This window comes from Indicator indicator, chromosome 39 (genome assembly GCF_027791375.1).
Source record: "Indicator indicator isolate 239-I01 chromosome 39, UM_Iind_1.1, whole genome shotgun sequence".
NCBI lineage: Eukaryota > Metazoa > Chordata > Aves > Piciformes > Indicatoridae > Indicator > Indicator indicator.
The window spans coordinates 758,506-777,865 of NC_072048.1; the positions used below are offsets into that span (position 1 = coordinate 758,506).

General features: G+C 57.0%; 2 protein-coding genes across 2 annotated transcripts; both read left to right on the plus strand.

The window, feature by feature from the left end:
- Positions 1-2,756: 2,756 nt before the first annotated feature.
- LOC128978864 (keratin, type I cytoskeletal 9-like) lies at positions 2,757-7,187 on the plus strand. The gene is made up of 9 exons (XM_054396894.1): positions 2,757-3,314; positions 3,563-3,645; positions 3,743-3,899; positions 4,210-4,371; positions 4,713-4,842; positions 5,048-5,270; positions 6,025-6,329; positions 6,805-6,906; positions 7,162-7,187. The coding sequence occupies exons 1-9, from the start codon at positions 2,757-2,759 to the stop codon at positions 7,185-7,187; spliced, it is 1,746 nt and encodes a 581-aa protein (XP_054252869.1).
- A 6,930-nt stretch (positions 7,188-14,117) lies between these two features.
- Positions 14,118-19,140, plus strand: LOC128978854 (keratin, type I cytoskeletal 10-like). Its single transcript, XM_054396883.1, has 8 exons — positions 14,118-14,873; positions 15,422-15,504; positions 15,893-16,049; positions 16,736-16,897; positions 17,182-17,307; positions 17,519-17,745; positions 18,371-18,771; positions 19,115-19,140. Exons 1-8 carry the CDS (start codon positions 14,118-14,120, stop codon positions 19,138-19,140), a joined length of 1,938 nt encoding a protein of 645 aa, XP_054252858.1.
- Positions 19,141-19,360: the final 220 nt, after the last annotated feature.

A 19,360-nucleotide genomic window follows, 5' to 3' on the forward strand; every position in this document is an offset into this window, starting at 1 on the left:
AGGGCTCTGTCCTCCCCCAGCCTCTGCTTGCAGCCAGCCCAGGGCTGTGCTGCTCTGGGGGAATTCCTGCCCACACTGGGTGAGACCTTCAGGCTTAAATAGTCCTTCTGGGTAGGAGCTCCTCATGGTTTCATCAGAGGAAAAGGGAAGAGGCCTCGGTGCAAACAACTCTGGTGCCATCCTCCCCAAGGCATCTTCCTCCTCCTCCTCCTCCTCCACCCCTGCTATGGTGGCTGTGACCTGCAGTCAGTGCACAAGGGCAGGTGTTCCTGACTGCCATGGCAGGGTGTGGGGCACCTGCCATGGAGGGCACTCTGTGACTCTGCTCTGCCCAGCAGAATAGTTCAATACCTCTCTCCACACCAGCCTAGTGTTTTCCATCTCCCCTTCCTCTTCAAACCACACTTCTTTTGCCACACCAGTGTGGGAGGCACAGATGCCTCCAGCTTCTCTGGAGCAGCCTTTCAGAGGTGTCTCCAGCAGAAAAGAATCCCAAAGAGCTCCTGGATCTGTAATGAGCAGGCCTGGGACTGCCTGGAGAGCAGCCAGGGCTGAGGATGCTCCTTGGAGGGTCTGTAAGAGACTCACTGGTGGCAGACACAGGCTCTGCCCTCTCACACTGCTTGCAGCTCCCCAGACACAGCTATGACTGCCCCTCAGCTCCTGCCTGTGCTGGGAACTGGAATCTTCTCAGCTCTCTGCATCTGCTCATGGCTGATAACTGTCCTGAGTGTGATCAGAGGGCAAGGCCATGCCTGTTCCCAGCACTGCTGAGCCCACTGAAGGGTGTGAGCAGAGGAAAGTGAACTCAGATGCTCAGCTGGTTGTGAGCATCCCACCTCTGAGGGCTGCCAGGCAGCTTTGGTCTGGGTGATGCCTTCCTCACTGATCCTCAAACAAGCTCTGTTAATGAGCAGTAGACCTGAAGCTCAGGCCACCAAGAAGGAATGACTCAGATCAAAGATCTAATCAACATCTTTCCAGAAGAGCCCAGGCCAGGCCCTTTCCCTGCTCCAGAGTTGTACAGAGCAGGGAAATGTGGCTGTGTCCTCTCCACGTGGGGCCAGTGGCTGGAAGCCATCAGGAAAGCTAAACCTCACCCAAGGGTTTCTGTAGCTATTAGCAGAGAAGAGAACTTTGTGCAGCTGAGAAGAGTTTCCCTCTGCAACAAGCAAATCTGACACATCTTAGACTCCTTTAAGTTGTGCAGTGAACCTCTCAGATCTGTCCCAGCCAGAGGAGCTTTGGTCCCTTGCAGACTGCAGGAGGGAGCCCTGCAGAGGATGGAGCTCTGGGTGTGTCCTGCAACGTGGGCAGGGCTGTGCTGGGAGCAGTGTTTACAGAAAGATGTTCCACAAACACTTGCTGTAAACCATAACAAACAAACCTCTGCACTGGCAACCACCCACAACAGGCAGCCTGGGCAGGGAGGGACACCCCAGGAAGTTGGGGGGCACACAGCTGCTTCAGCTCACAAAGAGGGAGAGCTGCAGGCTGCAGGTCTGGCACTGGGGGATCCCAGAGTGGCTCAGGTTGGAAAGGAGCTCAGAGCTCGTCTGCTCCAACCTCCCCACGAGGGCAGGGACACCTCTCAGCTAGACTCAGCTGCTCAGGGCCTCATCCAGCCTGCCCTTGAACACCCCCAGGCAGGAGGCAGCCACACTCCACAGAATTTGGAGTGCTTGAGGCTGCTGTAAGCTCAGAGGATGGCTGCTGAACTGCAGCATCCCCTCCTGTGCCAAACATCACCTTGAGAGAAGAAGGTGCAAGCCAGCAAACACTTCTGCCTGCTGGCCATGCTGTGTCCATGAGCAGAAAGCAAAGCTGCAGGGAAATGCCCTCCTGGTGCCTGGTCCCCAAAGCAGGAATTTATCCTTCCTCCTCCCAGGTACCCTCTTCATGTCTGCACTGCAGAAGGAAACCTCCTGGCTGCAAGGTGCCCTCAGGAGTGAGAACATCACCCAGCACCTCCTGTGGTCACAGATGTGCCAGGGGAGAGCAGCCCAGGGCCAGGACCCTCCTGACCACCCTCTAAGTGCATCTGGCCCAAGCCCAAGAGGTCATTCCCTGTCAGCCTCCTTCCCTCACCTCCTCACCTGGAGCTGTTTTCCACTTGTGCTCAGACAATTCATCAGCATTAATTGGTTCCTTATAAACCATAATTGGGGACGTGTGATGGAGCCAGTCCCTGCCACATGGGGGTTTGCCAACCTGCCCTGGGTTTTTATGAGGGATGACAGAGATGTCAGCCTGGCCTCGTGCAGAGAACAATCAGCTTGGGACTGTTTGATGAGGATCTAACCAGGGAGGGAGCTGAGGGATGGCAGCCTCAAGGGACAGCACTGTTTGCTGCTCTCCCATCACAGCTTTGTTCTTGTGCTGCCACAGAGCTGAGCAGGCTGGGCTGAGTGGGACGAGGCTCATTCAGATGCCTGCAAGCCAGTGGAGTAGATCACAGCAGAGATCTACCTAGGCCAGAGCCACCCAGCAGCAATCAGCATGTTTTGTGTGGGTAAACAAACGGGCACCGGGCTCTGAGGAGAGGTTAAGCTTCCTGCCACTGCCAGCCCTCTCCCCTGGGCAAATTACCCTTGGCAGGGGACCCAGGGCTTGCAAACAGCATGGAAAGAAGGAGCTGCCCGAGGGAGACACCCACTGCAGGAGCTATAAATGCAGGCCAGGCTGGGTGGGAGCTGGGGCTATGATTCCTCAGTGACTGCAGGACCAGCTTTGGGCTTGAGCCATCTGCTGCCACCATGAGCTGCAGCACCAGGCAGAGCTCCAGGGGCAGTGCCAGCAGTGGGGGTGGTGGAGGGAGCAGCACCTTCACCTCTGTCTCCTCAAGAAGGATCTCCTCTAGGACAAGTGGTGGTGGCAGGTTTTCAGTCAGCAGTTGTGGTGGAGGAAGCTCCAGGAGCTGCTATGGAGGAGGAGGAGGCAGCTACGGCAGGATGCGGCACAGCAGCTACGGAGGGGCAGTGAGCAGCGGCTGCTATGGAGGGGGGCTGGGCAGCGCTGGGTACAGAGGGGCAATGAGCTGTGGCAGCATGGGGGGCAGCTTTGGCTCAGCTGGTGGCTATGGAGGCAGCTTTGGGGCAGGTGGCTTTGCTGTGGGGATCCTCTCCAGCGATGAGAAGCTGACCATGCAGAGCCTCAACGAGCGCCTGGCCTCCTACATGGACACAGTCAGGAGCCTGGAGAGAGAGAACGCTCAGCTGGAGCAGCTGATCAGGGACTGGTATCAGAAGCAGGCTCCTGCCAGTCCAAAGGACTACAGCCACTACTATGAGAAAATTGGGGAGCTTCAGCACCAGGTAGGGCTTGGTCTGTCCTAGAAGTCCAAGCAGGGACAGACTTCTTGGGACTGAATGAAATGGTTGAGGCAGGAATGGTTCTGAACTCACTCAGTGCCTCTCCGAGACTGATCTTGGGCTTCTGCCCAGCCCCCAGCTGACTCCAATTAGAGGTGTGGGGACAGGGCAGCCCCCCTGGTGCACACCCCCAGAGCAAACCTGAGAGGTTCCCAAGGAGGTTCTCCTCAGCCTCTTGAATTTAATTCCAGATCATGACTGCAGCTGTGGAAACCAACAGGGTGCTGCTGGACCTGGACAACACCAGGATGACTGCAGAAGACTTCAGGATCAAGTAAGCTCAGCTCCCTCTTTTCCAGGCACTGACTTCCTTGCTCCTGCTTCGAAGTCCCCAGGCCAGGGCTGACCTCTCTGCTCTGCCCCTGGCACAGGTTTGAGACAGAGTATGGCCTGAGGCAGAATGTGGAGGGTGACATCAACAGCCTGAGACCCTTGCTGGACAGCCTGACTCTGAGCAAGTCTGACCTGGAGATGCAGTTTGAGTCCCTGAAGGTGGAGATGATTGACCTCAAGAAGAACCACGAAGAGGTAAGAGCCAGCTCCTGGGGGCAGGTCCCCCTGCACTGAGCACTTCTGCTCTGGCAGCCAGGCCAGGGACCCCCAGGACAGGCTGAGTGCTGCACCCAGGGGTTCCAGGACACCTCTGAGCACAGGTCCCCTCAGCAAGCAGAGAGGGGAAGTCAAGGGCAGATAACTGCAGCCAGAGAAGCAGCAGCAGAGACACAGCTGTGGCTGGAAGGACCCAGGCTGGGCTCTGTGGTCACAGCAGGCCAGGTGACCCCAAAGCCCTCTGGCAAAGCCAGGTCCCCATTTTTGTTTGTGTGCCTTGGGCCTGCAGGAGCTGAAGTCACTGCAAGGGCAGAGTGGAGGGGATGTGAATGTGGAGGTGAATGCTGCTCCAGGAGAGGACCTGCTGCAGAAGCTGAACGACATGAGGCAGGAATATGAAACCATCATCCAGAGGAACCGGGAGGAGGTGGAGAAGTGGTATGAGGTCAAGGTGAGAGGGGGCAGCCTGCACCCCCACGTGCTGCTGGGGAGGGCATCCTGCAGGTGGATGATGCTGGGCTGCCACATGGCATTGGAACCAGATGATCTCCAAGGGCCTTTCCAACCCAGCCCATCCCATTCTGTGGTTTCCTGTGAGCACAGAGGGGTAGAATCCCTCTGATGAGAGCACATCACAGCTGGGCTTGAGCTGTGCTGGCAGAGCCACAGGAGCAGGTTTAGACAACCCCCATATGGCAAGGGCCCTGCTGCACCCCTGGTGTGGTCAGATCTTCCCTGAGAGACCACTGGAAGGTAACTCCCAAGGTGCAACCCTGGGTGTTGGTGTTCCAGATGAAGGAAGTGAGTGAGCAGGTTCACCTCAGTGGGCAGGAGGTGGAATCCAGCAACCAGCAGATCTCTGAGCTGAGACGTCAGTACCAGAGCCTGGAAATCGAGCTGCAGTCACACATCAGCAGGGTAGGTGACAGCTGCTGCTGCTCCCCTGGCAGGCACAGGAGGCTGCTCTGGGGGGCTGGGGGCACAGGAGGACAGCTGAGGCTGCTCTCTGTGCATGGTGGTGCTTGGGGCACCTGACACTGCTGCAGCCTTTCTCATTCGGGACAGAAGAAGGACCCAATCCTGCCCAGTCCCACCGAGGTGGTGCTTTGCTTTCCACCTGCAGAGAGAGGCCCTGCAGTCCAACCTGGACGACACAGAGCATCGCTACAACCTGCAGCTGCAGCAGATCCAGGCCACGATCTGCCCCCTGGAGGAGGAGCTGGCCAGCATCCGCTGCGAGATGGAGAGCCAGAACGAGGAGTACAAAATGCTGCTGGGCATCAAGAGCCGCCTGGAGCAGGAGATTGCCCAGTACAGGGCCCTGCTGCAGGAGGGCCAGCAGGACATCGTGTAGGTGACACTGGGAAGGACACAGAGCTGTGGAGTGAGGCCAGAGGAGGCCACAAAGATGATGCCAGGGCTGGAGCAGCTCTGCTGTGAGCACAGGCTGAGGGAGCTGGGGGTGAGCAGCCTGGGGAGGAGAAGGCTCCAGGGGGACCTCAGAGCTGCCTGCCAGTGCCTGAAGGGATCCTGCAGGAAGGCTGCAGAGAGACTTTTGCTGAGGGGATCTGGAGACAGGCCCAGGGGGAATGGTTTGGAGCTGAGGCAGAGCAGGGTTAGAGTGGAGCTGAGGAAGAAGTTGTTGAGTGTGAGGGTGCTGAGAGTCTGTGGCTGCCTCCTGAGGCCTTGAGCAGCTGAGTCTAGCTGAGAGGTGTCCTTGGGCATGTAGGGGAGGTTGGAGCAGATGAACTCTGAGCTCCCTTCTACCCTGAGCCATTCTGGACATCCATGAAAAGTTTCTCAAGCTATGGTTGGCCATTTCTCAGCAGCATGAGCAGGGAGCAGTTCCCAAGGGCAGGAGGTGACTTTTCTACCTCCTCAAGTTACAGGCTTTGAAAGGCTCCTAAAGCCATGCCCTGTCTCTGTCCTTTCCTAGGGCAGTTTAAAGCCACTTCTTTGGGTCATGTTTCACTCCATGGCACCTTCTTGGTCCTCCAAGCAGCTCAGAGGGAGTCAGAGGGTGGCCTTGATGCAGCCAAGAGGATGCCAGCTCCTGGCTGTGTTGCTCTGGACCTCACACAAACATTCCCTTCCCTCCCTGCAGCACCTCGCAGGGAGGAGCTGGTGGTGGATCTTCAGGAGGAGGAGGAGGTCATGGAGGAAGCAGCTGGTCCTCTGGAAGAGGAAGCAGTGGAGGAGGAAGTGGTTGGTCCTCAGGTGGAGGAAGCAGTGGAGGGAAAATGGGAGGATCCTATGGAAGAACTTCCTCATCTGGAGGTGGAGGAGGAACAGGAGGTGGAACCTGTGGGAAAGCTTCAGGTGGAGGAGGTGGCAGTGGAGGAGGAGGAGGCAAATCCTGCCTCTCCCACTCTTCATCTTCCCAGTCTGGCAGCTCCCATGAGAGCCAAGGTAAGAGTGGGGGTCAAGGGCTGCATCCTCCCTTTGCCCTTCCTCCCTGAGGAGCAGGAGGGACCCCACAGCTGCCTTCCTTGCTTGGCAAGCTGGAGATGCTCTGCTGCTTTTCTCCCAATCATGGTTTGAGGTGACCCTGACACTCTCCTCACCCAGTAGCAGGGCAGTGACCTCTCACCAGCTGCTAGAGGAAGAGGCTGTTGGGAAGGTGGAGGAAGAGGAAATGGAAGGGGGAAAGGAGGGACAATGTCCACTCCAAAGCATGCAGGGATCTAGAGAGGTCCAAAGCTCTGGAGTGGAGCCAGCTGCTGGAAATGAGTCTGGATCTGAGGGGGGAATGGCTCAAGCAGGGCAAAGCAGTTGGAACACTTCAGACATTTCAAATCCAGAGGTGTTAGCTGCAGACTCCTGAGTCAGGAAAAGATGGACAGTGAGCAGAAAGTCTTCTCCATGTCCATGGCTGTGGTTCCAGGAGGGGCTGAAAGGACAAAGCTGTGCCTGGAAGGGAACAAAACCCTGGAGAGAGGAGCAACCATGGGCGAGGTGTCTGAGGCCATCAAAACCATGAGAATGGGTAAGGCTCCAGTCCCTGCCAGCACCTCAGACTGGAAGTGATGAAGAGGAAGGGAGAGACTCTGGAAGGGCTCTCTCCCATCCCTGGATGCCAAAGTTGAGAGGTGTCCCTGCCCATGGGGGGGAGGTTGGAGACCTCTGAGGTCTCTTCCAACCTGAGCCATTCCAGGGTTCTATGAAGTAACAGAAAGCTTAAAGGTGCTGAAGGCTTTAATACCCCTCAGAGGAATTCTTGCTCCCCCTCACCTTCCAACAGGGAGTTTCAGGAAGTTTGAGGAGTGATTGCCAGAGCTGCAGCTTCCCTGCAGGCCCTCACCAGTGGCCTTTGCACCAAGCACACTGATCACAACTCTACGAAGAGCAAACTCCTGTGCAAGTTACTCACCAGGGGCTCATCAGAGCTCTCTGCATGGCCCTGCCTGCCTCTTCCAGCTCAGCTTCTGCTCCTAACCACTGCTCCTGAGCTCTCTCTGCCCTGATTGATGATGTTCTGGAAAAGAAAAAAAAAAGGGGGGGGGGCAGGGAAACCACCTCAAAAAATAAATGCTAATAAAGCTTTGCTTGTCTGCTGCAGCCAGGGAGCTGTGTCTGCAGAAACTGCCTGCAGTGGGCACTGAGGCTGAGCTGCTTGCACAGCTGGAGCCCAACCTGTGGCACACACAGCAGCCCCCACTGGGCATGGCACCAAGAGGTCTGCAGGGGCACAGCCACCAGTGAGGAGCAGCTGAGGGATGAGGTGGAGCTTTTTGTGTTGGCTCCAGACAGGTTCCCCTCCCCTGTGCCCTGGCTGGGTACTGAGCAGCCAGAGAATGCCCTCTGCCTTGCTGTGCCTCTCAGTGCTGCTGGGGCTGAGCCAAGCTTGGGGTCTGTGTGAGCAGAACTTCCAGGAGCTGAGCTGAACTACTGGAGGGTCCAGCTGGAAGTGCCTCAGAGGGCTCCTCCCATCCCACCTGGGCACTCTCATTCCTTACCCACTGCTCTCCTCACACACAAGCACAGGGAGGCAGATCCCAGCTTCCCCTCCCAGCTTTATCCCCACTGGTTGCTGGCTGGGAGGGAGCAGCACCCACTGCAGAGGGTTGGGAAACAGCAGCTGAGAGGAGACCGTGGGAATGGGGCTGGGGAGTGCTGGGCAGAGCTGTGCCAGTGATTCACTGCCCTGCCTTGTGCCAGGCTCCCAGCCAATGTCTTCAGTGTTTGAAAGAAAAAAGAAATAGGAAGATTTTTTTCCTTTTTCCCCTGGTCAGTGGCTCAGGGGGAGCCTGAGGAGCTGCCCAGGAGGCTCAGCATGTGCTGACATCCCTGCCCTGCCCTGCCAAGAGGCACTGCTGGGGGAGCTGACAGGTTTGCAAGGACACCTCCTGCTTGATGTTCAGAGCCCTTGCAGCACCAAATCATAGTCCAGCTCCAGCTGTCCCTGAACCTGCCCTCCCCTCTGCTCTGTTGGTTTCACATCTCCTGCAGGCTGGCCAAGTCCTCAGACCCCTCTGCCCTGGCTGCCAAACTAAGAGTCCAAAGAAAGCATCCCCAGAAGAGCAGCTCAGCTGCTCACACCTCCTCCAAGAGCCCGGCAAGGGCATCCCCACAGCAGCTCTGGGGGTTGCACAGAGTGGTCTACAGCCCTGGCCCTGCAGCAACACCCTGCAGGCTGTTTAAGGAGGTCTGATACAACTGCTGGCACCTGGGCACCATTGATCCCTCTTGCCCCTTGGTCCTGGCCCTTTCCAAAAGCATCACTTTGAGTGCCTTACTGCCCCACAGCCAGGCAGGCAGCAGGAACCCCACTGCCACCAGCCCCTGGGAGGGCAAAGCAGAAGGAACCCTGAGGAGCTTGGGCTGGGAAGCAGAATCCATCCCCAGCTCTGGAGGAGCAGAATCCATCCCCCAGCCAGCCCTGGAGGAGAGGCACCCTGCTGTGCAGTGCTGCTGCTTCCAGGCTGGGACGGAGCTGCTGGGACGGGGCTGCTGGGACGGGGCTGCTGGGACGGGGCTGCTGGGATCACCCACACCCAGGGAAAGGTCTCTGAGCAATCAGGATGAGGAATCTCACATCACTGTCACCACTTTTACTGCTGCCTTCTTCCTCTCCCAGCACCTTTCGAGCCCTCCCTGCCTGAGGGAGTCACACATGAGCTCCACAATAAAAGTTCCTTTGCCACTGGTTACAGAATGTGACAAGCACCAAGCAGCAGCAGCAGACTTCAACAGATCCCCCCCTAGCCATGGCTCCAGTGCTCCCCACAGGCAGCCAAGGGCTGAGTTCAGATGGTTCCTTGCCAAGCCCTGGGCACAGCTGAAGTGTTTCTTGCCTCCTGCCATCGTGTAGGTACCAAACCTGCACCTGGGCAGGCTTGGGAGAGTGACAACAACACAAAGCAGCTGCTGTGGAGGGACAGAGCCACAACCCCAGCCCTGGGACAAAGCAAGAGTGAGAAGCACAACGCCTGCAGTGCCTGCTGCTGAGGAGATGCTGTGAGCAGGACCCCAGTGGGGTGAGGAGCAGTGAGGAGAGCCCTGGGCTTTTATTTGCATGCCTTGTGTCAGGCAATAATCAGCATAATGAATGAGCCTTAATTTTATGAGCACAGCCTGTTGCAATGGGGCTGCTTATCTGCTGCTCCTCTCAGGGCTCTGAGCAGGAACTTGCAGGGTGTGTTGGAAGAGGAGCTGCAGAACAGCCCCAGGCACGAGGCAAGCAGCACCCACACTGGGGTGCTCCCAGAGCCAGGAGTTTGTGCAGTGGGCACACAGAGGGCATTGCACAACTGCCTCTGCCTGTCTGCTTGTGCTGAGGTCTCTTTTATTCAGCATTTATTGGTAACTGCCAAATGCTCCTCAGGCTCTGTTTGTGGGTACAGCGCAGCACCTGCTCCCCTGCAGTGCTGGGGGAGGAAAGGAAGGGAAGGGACAAACCCTTCTAGAGCCACCTGCCCCCCAGGAACCTCCCAGAGGGGTTTCTTCACCTTCATGAGGGGTCAGGGGAGCTGCTTGGGCACTCACTTGTCAGTGCTGGGTTCTTTTGCTGGCAGTTTTCTGGATAAAGAGCACAGCAGGGGCCAGGACCCCGAGGGCAGGCTCAGGTTTAGCCACCCTTGGGCTGGCTGAGGCTCCAGGCTCTGACTCCTCACCCCTGGCTCAGGGGTGTTCAACCACCTTGCCCTGTGACATCCTCTAAATTTCACTTTTTGTCCAACAAGTTCTCTGGGCTGCTTAGGCCCAGCTGAGGCTAAGGGCAGCAGGACCAGCTCCTCCCCACTGGTACTCAGAGCCCATGCAGGGTGCCCCTGCAGCCTGTGTCCCTCTTCTGCAGAGCCCAGCAGGACCTTCCTGCTGCTGGGCCGAGGGGAAAGCTCTCTGGGAATGGTTGTGGTTGCACTTGGACACTGTCAGGTGGAGCAGGAGTGAAGAGCAAGCTGCTGGGTGAGGGCAGCTCCTCACCTCTCACCAGAATGCCTGCAGTGGGAGCAGATCCTGGGACAGATCAAGAGAACAAACTCCAGCACCTGCCTGGGGCACAGCATCAGAGTGACCCTGAACTGAGGGCAAATATCCTCATTTTGTGGTGCAGAGACTTCTCTTCCAGCTCAGCTCTGAGGGCTGCAGCTGCAGCCTGCTCTAGAAGCCTCCCAGCACTGCTGAGCCCTCTGGCAGCTCTCAGTTTGCCTTTGTCCTGCTGCTGGGCTGCCACTTCTCTGACAGGTACCACAGAGAGCTGGTTGGGAGCAGAACAACAACAGAGAGCGGGAAGGAATGTCAGCTGGGCTGGAAATGTGGCATGTGCTGAGCTTCACTGTGAGCTCCTGGCACTGCCAGCACACTCAGATCCTCTGCAGGCTGCCTGCTGCTGGGACCTGTGGTGAGAAACCTCCTCCTTGTGCTCTGGTTTGGTAACAGTGGTGGCATCCAGCACCCTGGGTGCTCTGCCAGCTCAGAACCATCCCTGAGTAGCCTGGAAAGACAGGAAAGGGAGGAGAAAATCCTGAATTTGCTGGGTCCTTGTAGCTAATTCTGTCGATGAGAGCCCTGGTGTCACCCACAGGACTCACTGGGGGAGGGCAGCAGGGAAGAGAAGCTTCTGAAGGCTCTTTCAATGAGCTGGGAAAGGAAAAGTTCCTGCTGGGCAGAGGGTGGATCTGCCCTGCCTATGAAGAGCTAATTAGCAATAAATTATTACATCAATATAAATTGATACTGAACAGTTTATTAATGAATTATGCCACAGTTAATAACCAATAACTGAAGCTGTGCCAGGAGGGAGCTCAGGGCATGCAGCTCCCCAAGAGGGTGAGGTGCCCACAGCTCACTGCCCTGCTCAGGTTCTGTGGTGCCACAGCCCTGCTGGAGCTGCAGAGGGAAGTGGTGTGGAAGAACCAGGAGCTCATGAGGGACAAGGCTCAGCTGTGAGCATGCAGCAGCTGCAGGCTGGAGATGGGCGTCTGCTGGTTCCTTTCCTGGCACCTGTGCCAAAGGGTCTCCAGATGACCTTACCCAGGCCCAGAGGCAGACTCCACTGGCAAGGAAATCCACACTGCATGCAGCCAAGCTGCACCTTCCAGCAGCAAGAGCAGCACCTGTAGCAGACCAGAAACTGTTTGTGCTGCTGAGGTGACAGTGCCGTGCTCCAGCTGGGAATCAAGGAGAGATTATCACATCACCAAGAAATTATCACATCACCAAGCCTCTCTGGGAGGCTTTCATCACCTTCCAGCAGTGAGATAAAATCAGGGAGCTTTGGAAAGAGGTTACATAAGCAGCAATAAAGCAACCCTGGCACCAGCCCAGACCAAGGGACAAGAATCCTCCTGGGTTCTGTCAGGAGATGAGAACTGATCCCAAACTGAAGCCCACAGGGACCAGGAGCTGGGGCAGAAATGCAGTTTGTAGAGGAATCCTGCACAAGAGACTGGCAGCAGCAGCACACAACCAACCCCCAGGTGCAGGTGGCCCTTGGGAGGGGAGGGCTGCCCTGCAGCACCCTCTGCAAGGCCTGCAGCAGGTGCTGAGACAAGGAGCAGCCAGCAAAGGGCAGTTCCTCAGCTCTGCCCCCATTGCTGGGGGCAGTTTGAGGGCAGATTGCTAAATTCCATCAGTACCTGGCAGGCCTTGGAGGATCAGCAGACAGAGTGAGGAGGGGAGGGGAGGGACATACTTTAGTGATCCAGGACAGAACTGCCACTGGGGAATGGACCTCCAGGCAAACTGGGGCAGCCTGGACCCCATATGGGCACCACAAATGCTGATCCTCTGCTGCTGTTGGCAGGACCTGGCTGCCTGCAGGAGCAGAACCTCTACTGTGTTAAAAACCAAGATGCAGATTTCTCCTCCAGGCTCCTGGGGTGAGCAGAGAGCTGAGGAGCTGCCAGGCTGTTCTGCAGCCAGCACAGAGGGCATCAAACATCACAGCACCAGCGTGGGCTGGGAGGTGACAGTGCCTGTGGGATCTACAGCCACAGAGTCATAGAACCACAGAATCATTTTGGTTTCAGCTCATCAAGTCCAAGTCTTACCCCAGCACCACCAGGTCACCACCAAGCCACATCCCTCAGCACCACAGCTCCGTGGCTTTGGAACCCCTGGGCACTGTCTGCCCAAACCCAGGCTCCTACAGATAGCTCAGGACATGGAGCTGTGTCCTCAGACTCTGCTTCAGCACCAAACTGAAGGTGGAAACCCTTCCAGGGCCCTCTTGGCCAAAGCTTCTGGGCATCAGGGCAAGCCCCAGGTGTGATGTGAATGCCTCTGGGGTCTCAGCAGCCTGCTTCCAGCTGAGCTGGATCAGAAATGTTGGAGCTTTCCTCTCAGGAGGCTGTTGCAGAGGCTGGAGGCTGCCTGCAGGGAGAGCAGAGCAGGTGATGACTCCATCCCCTGTGCTTGGTGACCCAGGGACAAGAGGCAAACTGAGCACTTCTCTGTTAAACCACAGGGCAGCTTCCCACACAGCTCTTGGCAGGGCATTGTCTGCATGAATGCAGCTTCTAATTGAGCCACACTTGACTTGATAATGCATTTAAAGTAGCCTTCAACTCCCTGCTGCCTCAGACCCACAGCTCTTGGGCAGAACAAAACTCCCCTGCTTGTTTTTTTTTCCCTCTGTGATTTCCAGGACTCCACTCCCCAGGGTGCTGCCCTGGCCCTCTCCTCACAACAGAAGGATTTGGATTTTTAGGGCAGAATCCCACAGCACTGCCTGAGGCAGGCTCATGGATAAATAAAACCTCTGTAGGCAGGGGCAGAGATCCAGAGCTGGACCATTAAACAACTTCTCCACTTCTGTTAACCAAACTCCTGCACTCTCAGCAATTGTGAGAATCACAGTGCCCTAGAATGGGTTGGGTTGGAAGGGAGCTCCAAAGGGCATCCAGGCCAGCCCCCTGCAGGCAGCAGGCACAGCTTCACTGGGTCAGGTTGCTCACAGCCTTGTCCAGCCTGACCTTGAATATCTCCAGGGCTGGGGTCTCACCTCCCTCCCAGGGCAACCTGCTGCAGTGTTCCAGCACTGAGCTGAGCAGTGTAGGAGACCTTAACTGCACAAAGTGTGAAGGAGCAAAAGGGAACAACAGGCTGAAAAGAGCAGCTCCAAAACCCACAGCAAAGACAGGAGATTAATGAGGGAAGGAATAAAGATGAGAAATAAATGTGAGAGGTTTGGGAGGGAAGGAATAAAGATGAGAAATAAATGTGAGAGGTTTTGGGGGGGAAGGAATAAAGATGAGAAATAAATGTGAGAGGTTTGGGGGGGAAGGAATAAAGATGAGAAATAAATGTGAGGTTTGGGGGGAAAGGAATAAAGGTGAGAAATAAGAGGAGAGATTCTGGGTTCATGTTTTTTAGGGAAGAATTGGGAGAATTACTTAAGTCCATCAGTTCCACACTATCCCAGCAGCAGCTTCAGCAGGACCCTGGCTAAAGAGGCTCTTCCCAGAGCAGAATGCCAAGAGACATGAAACCTTCAGCCTTACCCCAGCCCCAAAAAGCAGCAAGGGGCTCGATTGCCTGAGATAGCAGCACAAAAATAGTGTTCAGCAAATTATTCTTGGCACAAACAAGGAGGTTGGTAAATGCTCTGGGAGAAGGAAACACCCTGATGGTGACACCCACGGCCACAAGTATAAAGAGAGCCAGCTGGGGGGGAAGGTTTGCAGTCCTGACTCTTATCAGGGCTGTGCACCTCCTAAATTTGGGGTTGTGGTTTGACTCTCTCCTGCTGTCACCATGAGCTGTGGCACCAAGTCCTCGAGCAGCAGCACCACCAGGATTAGCAGTGGAGGAGGTGGTGGTGGTGGTGGTGGTGGTGGAGGTGGTGGTGGTGGAGGTGGTGGTGGTGGATCTCGTAGGTCTGGTGGATACTCCTCCATGTCGAGTAGGAAATACACCTCCTCTGGAGGAGGTGGAGGCTTCTCTGGGAGAAGCTTTGGTGGAGGAATCTCCAGGAGCAGCTATGGAGGAGGCTTCAGCAGCGGCAGCTGTGGAAGGATCAGCCGCAGCAGCTACGGGGGGAGGATGAGTGGTGGCAGCTATGGAGGGGGAATGAGCTGTGGAAGCATGGGAGGAGGGTTTGGATCAGGTGGGGGTGGGTTTGGGTCTGGCATGGGAGGTGGCTATGGATCTGGCCTTGGTGGAGGTAGCTTTGGTTGTGGTGGCTACAGCGGAGGTGGATTTAGCGGCTTTGGGAGTGGCGGTGGTGGCTTCGGTGGTGGCAGCTTTGGTGGTGGCAGCTTTGGTGGTGGCAGCTATGGTGGAGGTGGCTTTGGGGGGTTTGAAGATGGGGGCCTGCTCTCCACCAACGAGAAGCTGACCATGCAGAACCTCAACGACCGCCTGGCCTCCTACCTGGACAAGGTGCGGCGGCTGGAGGACGACAACGCTCAGCTGGAGCAGCTGATCCGGGAGTGGTACCAAAGCCACGGCCCCACGGCTGCCAGGGACTACAGCCAGTACTACAGAACCATCGAGGAGCTGCAGAGCCAGGTACAGAGCCCCCTGCCCCCCAGAGCCCCCTGCCCCCCACAGCAGGTCCTCACCAAGCACTGCCCCCCTGCAGCTGCCTGGCACAGCAGCGCCTGGCACAGGGCTCCGCTGCTGTTGGGGCAGTGCCCCCAGCGTGGCTCTCTGGAGCTCCCTGCAGTGCTGGGCTCTTGCCTGCTTACCCCTCCTGAGCAGCAGATCTGAGCAGTGCTTGCCCACCTGGTGCTGCTGTGGCCCCCTCAGTGGCTTTGTTTGGGGGTGCACAGCAGGGCCCAAAGTGCAGTGGGGCTGCCTCTGGTCCCCTGCCAGCCCCTGGCCCTGCATCTCCTGCACAGATGTGGTTGGTAGCAACTTTGCTTCCCCACTCTGCCTGGAATCTCAGGAGGGTTTTCAGTTATTCTTTCCAACAAGGTGTTTTGAATGCTCCTCTCCAGCTCCTGCAGCACCTTGGCATTGCCATGTGGGCATCCCGAGAGGGGTTCCTGAGGAGGGCTTTCTTCCCTCTCCCTCTGCCAGCCCTGACCAAAGAGCTTTTGCCCTCTGCTTTCCAGATTGTTGGTGCAAATGTGGACCTGAACAAGATCCTCCTTGACATTGACAACACCAGAATGACTGTGGATGACTTCAGGCTGAAGTGAGTCTCATTCCACCTTGTGTCCCCATCACCCCCAGGAGCTCCTATTGCCAGTCAGGCTCTGTGGGTCCAGGAGGTAGCTGCTGGGGAGGGCATTCTGAAGGTGGCTGTTTGGTTGTTTTCATTATTAGCTTTCCCCAGACAGCTCTTGAAAGCTTTCAGCCATCTAAAGGCTTCCTTCTGAGTCTCTCCACCCTTGCATGTAGATTTCTCACCACCTAAATCTCCCAGAGAGAAATTCCACTGAAACCAAACCAACCTCTTGGAGACAGAAGGAGAATCAGAACTGAGCAATGGGATGGGAGCCCAAAGCTGTGCTGATGGGAACTGCTCAGGAGAGAGCAGGCACAGAGGTGTGGCAGCAGTGTCCCTCCTTGTCTGCCCCCAGGTATGAGACTGAGTGCAGCCTGCACCAGAGCGTGGCCAGCGACATCAACGGCCTGCGGCCACTGCTGGACCAGCTGACCCTGGCCAGGTCCGACCTGGAGACCCAGTTTGAGTCCCTGAAAGAGGAACTGATCTACCTGAGGAAGAACCACGAAGAGGTGAGCTCCTCCACACTGCTAACTCAGGAAACCTCAGCACTCCAGCTCCTGTGGACTTCTTCTATGAGCAGTGCCCAGATTTGGGGCCCTGGCTTTGATCCCCCACCTTGCCCCAGCCTGGCTTTGATCCCCTGCCCTGCCCTGACCCTGCCTGGCTTTGATCCCCCACCTTGCCCCAGCTTGGGTTGGTCTTAGGAATGTCAGAATTGTTCCCTCTCATGCCAAGGGCAGAGGAGGCTCCTTTGCAGGAGCTGTGTCAGGATTTTTGTCCCCTCCTGAATCCCAGAATGGCTCAGGGTGGAAGGGAGCTCAGAGCTCAGCTGCTGCAACCTCCTGCCATGGGCAGGAACACGCCCAGGAGGAGGCAGCCACAGCCTCCCTGGGCAGCCTGTGCCACACTCTCACCACCCTCACACTCAACAACTTCTTCCTCAGCTCCACTCTAACCCTGCTCTGCCTCAGCTCCAAACCATTCCCCTGGGCCTGTCTCCAGACCCCCTCAGCAAAAGTCTCTCTGCAGCCTTCCTGCAGGATCCCTTCAGGCACTGCCAGGCAGCTCTGAGGTCCCCCTGGATCCTTCTCCTCCCCAGGCTGCACACCCCCAGCTCCCTCAGCCTGTGCTCACAGCAGAGCTGTTCAAAGCTTCTCCTTCCCTGACTCTTGGAGCTTTTGGGGTTTTTTTCCAGGAGATGCAAGGCCTGCAGACCCAGTCTGGAGGGGATGTCAGCGTGGAGGTCAATGCCACCCCTGGCATTAACTTGATGGAGAAGCTGAACGAGATGCGCTGCGAGTACGAGAGGCTGATCGAGAACAACCGCAAGGAGGTGGAGAGCTGGTACGAGACCAAGGTAAGGCACTGAGGCCTGGCCACTGCACCTCTCCAGAGGGCTCAGAGGGACCACCTCTTGTGTAAGAGCCATTAGGTGACTTGGAGCAGTGCTGGAGTAGCCAGGGTTTGTGGCAAAGCTCAGGGAATCTCTGTCCCAGCAGCGATGGGAGGACACCAAGGGGGTCAGCTGCCAGCCCCCCTCACACCTCCCTGTGCTCCACTGCTTGCTCAGGGCTTTTGTGGTGCCCTCACGACCTCCTCCTACCATCTGAAACACCTCCCTGCTGTGTGTGATGTTTTCAGATGGAAGAGGTTAACCAACAAGTCCACTCCAGTGGCCAGGAGATCCAATCCAGCAACCAGCAGATCTCTGAGCTGAGACGAGAATACCAGAGCCTGGAGATCGAGCTGCAGTCACAGCTCAGCATGGTGAGTCCAGGGGGCTCCTGCTTCCCTTGTGCCACCAGGGGCACAGCCTGCTGGCACCCTGCAAGTACCCACCTGGAGAGGATGGGGTGCTGCTGGGTTTCTCATCTTCAAAGATGCTTTGTTGTGGCTTGTGAGGACCTCCTACTCACCTCCAAAACCAATCCAAGCTGCCACAGTCCCACTGAGCTGCTGCTTCACTTTCCTCCTGCAGATAGATTCCCTGCAGTCCAACCTGGACGACACAGAGCGGCGCTACAACCTGCAGCTGCAGCAGATCCAGGCCATGATCGGCCCCCTGGAGGAGGAGCTGGCCAGCATCCGCTGCGAGATGGAGAGCCAGAACGAGGAGTACAAAATGCTGCTGGGCATCAAGACCCGCCTGGAGCAGGAGATTGCCCAGTACAGGGCACTGCTGGAGGAAGGGCAGCAGGATCTCGTGTAGGTGACCCAAAGGACACAGCCTGGTGTGGCCCCAGGGGTGCAGGGGTGCCAGACATCAGCAGCTGAGGTGTGCAGAGCAGGCTCAGCCTTGGCCGTGCCCCCCAGGCCTCAGGTTCCCTACACTCATTGGCAGAGCAGGTCAGGATGTGAAGCAAGCTCTGGGCAGGGAAAGCCTCACACAGAGCCCAGCTCCACCTGGTTCCAGCAAAGGGCAGGAACTGGGCAGGCAGAAAGGCTGCAGGCAGAGAAGTGATCAGAGATTTTCAAACCTCCTGAAAGTCTCTTGCAGCTCTCTGAACCTTCAGGGCTGCTTCTGCAGGGAGCCTGCTGCTACTTGCCAGGCACCTGAGAGCACAGCCCAGGCTCCCCTGGCTGCCTCTGCAGCTGAGGTCAGCAGTGCCAGGTCCGGCAAGAGATACCTGAGCAGATGGGGGGAAGCAAAACCTCCTGCATTCAAGCTCCAGCTGGAAGAAGAGCTGGTTCCTGATGCTCCATCAGATGCCTGCTGCCTGTGCTGGGCTCTGAGCAGCAGCCAAGAACAGTGCAGGGCTTGGGGCAGAACCTGCTGAGAGCAGGAGGGCAGCTCAGTAACTTCTGTTATCTCCTTTCTCTCTCTTTGCAGGATGCCATCAGGAGGCTTGGGAGGAGGCATGGGAGGTGGTAGAGGTGGTGGCTACACTTCTGGAGGAGGAGGAAGAGGAGGAGGAGGGGGTGGCATGAGTGGTGGCTATGGAGGGGGTGGCATGAGTGGTGGCTATGGAGGTGGTGGCATTTCCTCTGGCAGTGGAATGGGAGGAGGAAGCAGTGGAGGAATGGGTGGAGGAGGAATGGGAGGAGGAGGAATGGGAGGAGGAGGAGGAATGGGAGGAGTAAGTGGAGGAATGGGAGGGGGAAGTGGTGGTGGCTGCAGTAACATTGGAGGAGGAGGAGGCGGAGGAAGGACCTCAGGAGGCATCAGCAGTTCCCACTCCTATTCGTCATCCTCCCAGTCCCAGTCCTGCAGGAGCGGTGGTGAAAGCCAAGGTGAGAGCTGTTGCACAGATCCTTGCTCTCTCCACCCCACCCCTAATCATTTCCACACTCTGAGCTTCCCCTCTGGAGCAAGCAGAGCTCAGCTCAGCTCAGCTCAAGCACTGCCCCCGGGCCCAGCCCACGCAGCAGCCAGCCCTGGGCTCAGCCCTCTGCTGGTTTCTTCATCCTCTCGCTCTGCAGAGCCTCACAAATACCTCTGCCTAAACCAGCCTGAAGTTTCCCTTTGTGTTTTAGGGATGCTCAGGGACCCCTGGAGCAGCTTCCTTGCTCTCTGCAGGTCCTGTGCCTCCGAGGCACTGCTGGGGCAGTCAATGTTTGCTTTGTTTCCAAGCAGGCTGTGGAAGGAGATCTTTCGACTAGGAACACACCTGGAGGCCCCTGCACTGTGTGACCTCTCCAGGGGAAACTGCCCCAAAGCCTTCCCTGCCCTGTGCTCCTGAGGAGGAAGCTGCTCTTAACCACTCCTCAACGTTCTTGCTGCCACCTGCCCAGCCATGTCCTGCTCAGAAGGGCTCCTGCCCACCCGCCATGCACACTATGGGATGCTTTGGAGCTTCAATTATTGGCACCTGGGACCCTT

Excerpts from the sequence above, each read along its gene's own strand:
- LOC128978864 (XM_054396894.1), top strand. The coding sequence starts at position 2,757 with ATGAGCTGCAGCACCAGGCAGAGCTCCAGGGGCAGTGCCAGCAGTGGG. Across the intron at positions 4,372-4,712 it reads AGAAGTGGTATGAGGTCAAG|ATGAAGGAAGTGAGTGAGCA; the intron begins GTGAGAGGGGGC and ends TTGGTGTTCCAG. Across the intron at positions 5,271-6,024 it reads GAGGGCCAGCAGGACATCGT|CACCTCGCAGGGAGGAGCTG; the intron begins GTAGGTGACACT and ends CCCTCCCTGCAG.
- LOC128978854 (XM_054396883.1), top strand. The coding sequence starts at position 14,118 with ATGAGCTGTGGCACCAAGTCCTCGAGCAGCAGCACCACCAGGATTAGC. Across the intron at positions 14,874-15,421 it reads TCGAGGAGCTGCAGAGCCAG|ATTGTTGGTGCAAATGTGGA; the intron begins GTACAGAGCCCC and ends TCTGCTTTCCAG. Across the intron at positions 17,308-17,518 it reads TGCAGTCACAGCTCAGCATG|ATAGATTCCCTGCAGTCCAA; the intron begins GTGAGTCCAGGG and ends TTCCTCCTGCAG.